The sequence below is a fragment of the Fukomys damarensis genome, unplaced genomic scaffold (genome assembly GCF_012274545.1).
Source record: "Fukomys damarensis isolate Sample0158 unplaced genomic scaffold, DMR_v1.0_HiC HiC_scaffold_39, whole genome shotgun sequence".
Classification (NCBI taxonomy): domain Eukaryota; kingdom Metazoa; phylum Chordata; class Mammalia; order Rodentia; family Bathyergidae; genus Fukomys; species Fukomys damarensis.
The window spans coordinates 39,683,780-39,691,668 of NW_022900951.1; the positions used below are offsets into that span (position 1 = coordinate 39,683,780).

At 37.0% G+C, this 7,889-nt stretch overlaps 1 protein-coding gene across 1 annotated transcript in view; it reads right to left on the reverse strand.

Moving 5' to 3' along the window:
• Positions 1–7,150: 7,150 nt before the first annotated feature.
• Positions 7,151–7,889, reverse strand: part of LOC104875793 (BUB3-interacting and GLEBS motif-containing protein ZNF207) — a 1,929-nt gene continuing 1,190 nt past the window's right edge. Inside the window, exon 2 of the mRNA XM_010643518.3 lies at positions 7,151–7,883. Within this exon, the coding sequence (XP_010641820.1) occupies positions 7,728–7,883 (156 nt within the window). The 3' untranslated portion in view covers positions 7,151–7,727. The remainder of the gene's footprint in view (positions 7,884–7,889) is intronic.

Genomic DNA, 7,889 nt, shown 5'->3' on the forward strand with positions numbered 1-7,889 from the left:
AGCATTTTTCATGTATCTATTGATCATGTGTACATTTTCTTTTGAGAGATATCCTTTTTGATTTTTTTTTTTGCTTATTTTTAAGTCAGGCTTTTTTGTTTTCTTGCTACTGAATTGTATGAGCTCCATATGAATTTTGGATATTAACCCTTTAACAAATGCATAGTTTGCAAATATATTCTTTCATTCTGGGGGTTATATCTACACCCTGTTGATTTTTTTTTTTTGCTCTACAGAAGTTTTTTAGTTTGCATAAATCTCACTTGTCTATTTTTGTTTTTGTTGTCTGTACTTTTGGGATCAGATCAAAATTATCATTGCCAATGTCAGTGTAAAGAGGCTTTTCCCCTATATTTTTTTCTAGTGACTTTTCCGCTTGTAGGTCTTTTATTTAAGTCTGTAATTGATTTTGAGTTATGCTGTGATTTTTGTGTATGCTGTGAGAAATGGCCTAATTTCATTCTTCTATATGTGGATATTCAGTTTCCCCAATATCATTGGTTAAGGATGGTGTCATGGATTTATGTCCAGGATCTCTATGCTGTTTTATTGATCTGTTTTTATGCCAGTATTATACTTTTTTGATGAGTGTAACTTTGTTATGTGATTTGAAATTAGAACATGTAATACTTCTGGTTTTGTTTTTCCTTATTTAATATTATTTTGACTATTTGAGGGTCTTCTGTAGTTTCATGTAAATTTTTGGATTATTTTTTCTATTTATATGAAAATTAGTATTGGAATATCAGTAGGGATGACACTGAATCTGCAGATTGCTCTGAGTGAATCCTGCCATCTTGTGGAGGGTGTACTGGAGACAATTAAAGGACTTGGTAGGTTAGGAAGCTATATGTCAAGAAGGGCATTTATATAAGGAAAAGTGTTTAGTGAGAATGATAACAACAACAACAACAACAATAAACAACAAGCAACAACAATAATCATTTACTGCGAACTTACTACATTCCAAAGAATGCTTAGTGCTCTACTGACATTATTCAGTAATATGTTTACTTAACAAATATTTGCTATGCACATAGTGTGTACCAAGCACTGTCACATAAAAGCAGTAAAAACAAAAACAAAGCAAAGTCCCCGCTCTCCTGGAGTACATATTGAAGTTTGGGAAAAATAGTAAGTATGTTTATAATATGTTAAACATATACTAGAAAATAAAGTAGATAATCAGTAAGTGGGATTAAGATATATAGAGAGCTGGCATGATAGATTACCAAAAACTGAATTTTTCAAAACAGCAGAAATTTATTCTCTCACAGTTTTGGAGTCTAGACATCTGGAATTCAAGTATAGACAGGGTCATGGTTTCACTGAAGGCTTTAAAGGAGAAATCTACTCTATGCTTTTCTCAGTCTCTGGTCTTACAAACAATTTTTGGCATTCTTTGTAGCTATAACACTCCAACTTCTGCCTTTGTTGTCTTATGGTCTTCTGTTGTGTGTTTCTGTCACTTATCTTCTTATAAAGATGAGAGCCATATTGGATTACAACACCCTGATGGAAGATGACCTCATCTTACTTGATTACATCTGTAAGACCTCATTTCCAAAGAAGGTCACATTCACAGGTACTGAAGGTTCGGATTCTAATTAATATTTTTAGGGACACAATTCAATTCACAACAGTATATAATCTTTATATAGGCAGATGTTTTGTTTTCTCTCATAAGGCAATACTTGTGCAAAGACCTCGATAGAGAGAAAGAGTGTCCTACAGTGATATGTGTGTCAGTCAAAGGAAACAGCAGGTGCAAAGGACCCGAAGTGGGAGTGGGCTTAGTAGAGTCCAGGAACATCAGAAAGCTGGTGTTTCTAGAGCAGAACGATCACGGGGAGAGTGCCAAGAGGCGATGTTAGAGGGTAACAGAAGGTCTGATTGTAAAGGGTCTGAGATAGACATGAAAGCCTTTGGCTTTGACTACTGTTTTAATCTGTGAGCCCGCTCACGGAACAAGGTTCAGGAATCCGGACTGGAAGGGCAAGGCACGGAATCACCATGCAGACTCCGGGGAGGTTTCTGGAATGCTTCCCTTTTATTGAGGAAATGTACAGATTTATATAGGGTAAGGCAGGGGTGGAGTCAGGATATTTGGCACATTGTTATTGGCCACATGTTAATTTTTGGATTGTATGTTTTAGGGGCTGATGCGAATGGAGTCAGGACTTTAGAGGTTTTTGAGAGGAACAGTTTATCTGTCTAAGGTCAGATCTCTATACACCTGAGGGGGTGGATTACTCCAGCCCTAATAGGCCTCAGAGTTTTCTCAGGAGAGATGGGTGTCACGCTCCTGACTCAGCTAAACATGAACCTGATCCTCATTTGACTCTGAATGAGATGGGAGCCACTGAAGGACTCTGAGTTGAAGATGGATATGATATAACATATTTTAAAACAGATTCCCTTTACTGCTTTGTAAAGGGGATAGAAAGGGGATAAGCACGGAGATCAATGAGAAGCTGTGACAAAAATCTAGGTAAGAGACAATGAATAGATAAGAGTGGTAGCTGGAAGGTGATGAAAATGCCTAAATTATGGGAATCATTTTAAGGTAGAACCCAGCATATTGGATCATTTAATGCTCTCAGCAAAACAATGATATGACATAAGCATTTATTATCCTCATTCTACAAAGATGTAAACCAAGGCTCAGGGAGGTTAGCAAACTTTCTCAGAGCCACATAATTTCTGGTAGGAGATACAGTCTGGCCTGACACTAGATCTGTTCAGCATCTGCAATGGGTTGAATGGCAGCCCCTAGAAACATGTTCATGTCCTGACTCCTAGAACATATGAATGTGATATTATTTGGGAAAAGCATCTTTGCAGATAAAATTGAGGATCTTAAAATGGGGAGGTTATTCTGAGTTCAGTGGGTCGGCCCTAAATTGCAGACAAGTGCTCTTATAAGAGACAGAGGAAAGACAGACTGACACAGAGGAGGAGAGAAGGCCTCATAAAGACTGAGGCAGAGACTAGGATGATGTAGCCATAAACCAAGGTATACTTGAAGCCATGAGAAGCTGGAAGAGACAAGGATTGGATTCTTCCTTAGAGCCTTCTGAGGGAGCACAAGCTTGCAGGTACCTTGATTTCAGACTTCTGACCACCAAGAATGGGGAACAATAAGAGTGTCTTATTTTAAGCCATCCAGGTTATGGTAATTCCTTTAGACAGCCCCAGGAAACTAATACAGAGCCAGACAGAATGAGTTTCTTTTCATCTCAGCCAATATGAGCTGGGGGAAATGGTTATCTAAACTCTCTGAACCTCATTTATTTCATCTCTACATTGCAAGGGAATAATTTCTTCTCTGATGAGCTCTGAAGGAGGATTAAATTAAATAATGTTTGAAGTATTTACAGGGCTGAAGTAAAGAGTACTCAGAAGGAAGCAAAAATCAAATTGAATTAGCATCAACTAAAGTATTTTCTGAGAACTTTTAAATCTTCCATTCTCACCTGGTCACTTTAAAGCTACTTTTAGTGGGATGCATATGAATGATATGTATTAGTCCAATTAATTACTTCTTAGCTTAAGCATATTAGTGTGCATTTATATGACAAGATAAAAGTAAGTTTTATCTGGATATTATCTGAGCTGAGAGCTGATGGGCCTTGTGGATGGACTGTGATTTAGGTGAGGAGGAAAGTACCAGATTTCCTGTGCTACAGTGAACCACAAACTCATGAAAAGTGTTGGCATCTCATTCCTTAAATGCTTTCTGAAGGCTGGTTGTACATTAGCGTGGCTGAATTGTTGATGGAAGAGCACGTTTTCAGTTAAGATGATGTCACAAGCCAGACAATTTGATTAGCCTACTCTGCTCCCTATGAAGAATGAGGGTCACATGAGATTGAGCAAAATGATAATGTGGTGGTTTGAAAACATGTCTGCAAATTCTTTTTCTTTCTATGAAGAGGTGGTGTCTAGTTGCCTTCCCTTGGAATATAGGCTGGCTCTAGTGACTTGTTTCTAAGGAATAAGATGCAGTGTTACTTTCCAGTCTAAACTACAGAGCTTAATGCAGCTTCTTCTTCGTTCTTTCTCTCTTGGGACATGAACTTTAGAATCTCTGAGCCACCCTGTAAGTTCAGTTACCCTGAAACCACCATATTGAATTGATCACATAGAGATAGTGTGAAAAGTCCCAAATATTTTGACTTCCAGCTGTGTATTTCTAGTCTAAGTGACAGACCTGTGAATGAAAAGGCCTTTGATTTGACCTCACATCCAGCCACTACATGACTGCAGCTACATAAGAGAGCTTGACTGAGAAACCACCAAGCTAAATGCTATGTTTTGGAGTCATTCGTTTATTCATTTATTTTCAGAAGTTTACAATCTAGTGAGATAACCCAGGGCAACAAATGCAATATTCTAAGATGTACAGGTTATACAAATAACATAAGTGACTAATTATTTAATCTAAGAGAGGAAAAAGGACATCAGGGAATCAAGAAACTCTGAAGGCCAGAGTTTTGAAAGATGAATAGAAGCAAAGGTAGATTTAATGTGAAACTGATAAACCTTAAGCTTCAAAGGGCTTATGTGCTGGCTAGAAGATGCTGCTTTGGATTATCAGCTTCTGGTTCTGTGGGGTAAATTGTAGTTAACCTACAGCAATTCAGAATAATTTTTGCCTAAAGATCTGTGAATTCTGTCCTGATAGAGATTATGACTTCCTATTGGAACCAGATTATGACTTCTTATTGAACCAGTCTTGCCTCCATTTGCATATTCATTGTTTTGCTCCAGATAAATTTGTGCTTTAAAAATTTTTCTCCTTTGAATCAGCTGTAACACCTACTTGATTGCTTTATAAAGCTATATAAAATCTTTGATATGTATTTAATTTTATAGCTGCATGAAATTAATGATTTTTTGACAATTTTGGATGTCTTCCACCAAAATATTTCAATTTTACCAATGAATTTCAATTTTTTTCTCTACTAATTTTGCCTTGTGTTTTGAGCAGTTATTCCTGATTGCTGGCAGTGAAAGGGAACAGCGAACCTCAACAACTAGGCCATGCACACTGAAAGGTCTGACTGGAGACTTTATTCAGGGGAGCAGAGCAGAGAGAGAGAGCAGAGAGAGAGAGATGAGGAAGTGCTGGCCTATTTATAGGGCTTGGAGCCAAAGACTTCCTTGTTAGGGTGGGGTAGGCTTCTCTTAACCTATTGCAAGCCATGTTACTTTTTAAGGAGGGAGCCTTGCAGTAAGCTTTAGGTTTCCATTCTATATGCTGACATGGTCTTGGGGAAAAGGAAACTTAAAACAGGGGTTTAGGGGAAGAAGAACCCAGAAACCCAGCCCAAAATGGCGGTGTCACAAAATACTTTAACATCATCAATTCCCTAACAGGCAGTGATCTGAGAGATTTTGGTTATATGGGCTGATTATTTGGAAATCTCTGTGAATGGGTTAATGGCTTATAGAGATCTAGTCTTTGGTGAGAACCAACAGAGAATCTGTGCTATCAGTCTTTTTGTTCATTTATTTCAAGCTCAAGTCAATTAAGAATTTCTTGTCCATAGGGAATGAGAGCAACTCTTTGACAGTTGGCTCAGTATATTTTTGTGTTTCTACTTTTACTCTTGCACCGTGGCTGAAATGGTAGAATTGAAGCTTTAAACTTTTTGTATTAGTGTGTTTATGTATTTGTAATTTAGAAAGGCTTTTATCTTTCTTTGAGTGTATAATGTTTTCCTTGAACCAGGGAGTATTAATAGATTATAAAGTATCTTAAATTAAAAGATCTGTTCTGACTGACTTGTAAAGATAAATAAGCACTTACATAAAGTGAATAGTCTCCAAATTCCTAGAAATAAGGAAATTGAACAGATTATAATTTAAGTGTTTTAGAATAAACAGTTTTTATAGAACCTAACTCAGAAAATGTTTAAGAATCCAATTTTTTAACTAAAGGAAATCTTTGGAAAATATAGCTAGTTTATTATTTTTGGCTTAATAAAAACAATTACATGTTCTCTATCAGTGTTAAATGAATATAAATACATACTTCATTCCACTTAGGTGTATATCCTTCTTTACTTACAGAGACTTACTGCACAAATAAGCCAACAATTACTTTACTTAATGTTTAAGATTGTGAAAAATGCACATTAGTGTTTATTCAAATTAGGTCATTATTCAGACAAATTTCACTGCAACAATGTCTAGACATTGTAATATGTTTACTTAAAGATATTTTACAAGATTTTTAGGAATTCAAAATCTAGATTGATATCAAATTGAGGTAATTAATGGATAGGCATTAGATATTTATATTGCAGGTAGGTAAGTTAACTAGATATCTTGTGGGCAGTTAGACAGGGCCTCCCCCTCAAGGAGCCAACACAGCAAGGAGCCGACATGGAGGACAATCAATACACATTCACTGAAGGCCAGAATTATAAAAGGAGAAAAACTACTATACCTTTGTGCTTCCCCTGGGGATGAATAGCAGTGATTGATATTTTAAATAGGTTTCACTCACCTGGGTGGGGGGCCAAGGTCTTAATCAAGCCTTTCCAGTAAATATCCCTGATCCCCACCCTTACTGAAAATCCTTGTACACTTGCTATGCGACTTGCTCTCCCATGTGACCCCCATTTAATCAATATTACCTAGGTGATTGTACTTGTAATCCTATCGGTCTTTGGTTTTGCCCCACCTCATGCCCACCTTGTAATTTTTCACTGAGTCTTACAGTTTTGTCCCACTTTGTACTTACCACACCACATGGCTTTACTGTATAAAACATCTTTGAAAATTAGGGTGAGTGGGCAACTCACTTTCTGGTCCCCCTTCTGTCTTTCTTAGAAGTTTTCTTTCCCTCAATAAATTTTTCCTATTCTTAACCTTCATTGTTCCTAGAATTCATTCTTCAATTTTAGAGAACATGAACTCGTGTTTCAGATATCTAGCAGGTTTGGGAGTTACATCTCTTCCCTCCATATCCTTTAGATAATTTCTAAGTAAATTGGAATACTGACACACTGACTGATAAGCATGATTTTAACTTTACATACATTTGCTTATTTTTATATGCTCCAGAACAGCTGGATCTGTGAGTGGATATGTTCAATTTTGCCACTTTGAGAGTTTTTTTTTTTTTTTAATTTTTCTTTTATTTTATTACAATGAAGTTTAACAGTACAGAAAAAGTCACATGACCTTGTTGGGTCAGATTTCTTAAACCCTGCAACATGAGGAACTCTAAATACATTAAATATTGTTACACATTCAGACTTCCAATGTACAGGTTACTTGGAAATAGTTACAGCCCTCACCAAGCTAGGTTGGGGACATGAAGTCCAACAGCATCTGAAATGCTGTGAAGGCATAACTTTACAAATAGCAATGTAAGCTTACAGAACTTGCCTTTATTAAGGTGGTATGTTCATGTAATTCCAGCGCCTTCACAATTTAACGAACCAAATTTACTATACTTCACTTCTAAAAACCTAGATGAAACATGAAAAAGAAGCCATACAGTATAAATTGCAACTTCAGGAAAAGTTCCTGCTTTATTATTCCAAATAAATTTTCCCATGTAAAATAAATGTCCAATAGTTCCTGGTATGTGGGAAGATAATGTTTGTTAAAGTCACAATGAAGCCTTATTGACGGAAGCTTGGCTATATAAACAGCACAAGTTGAGAAAAGGTTTAATCTCCAAACCTATTAGACTGGATGAAGCAAGATCAGTAACGGCCACCTTGCGACATTACAGGAGGTCTCATTCCCATTGGAGGTCGAGGAGGCCCACCTTGGTAAGGGGGCACCATCGGCGGTCCCTGCCCATACGGTGGCATAGCACCAGGAAGGTAACCTGGCATGCCTTGATGATGTCCACCATACTGACC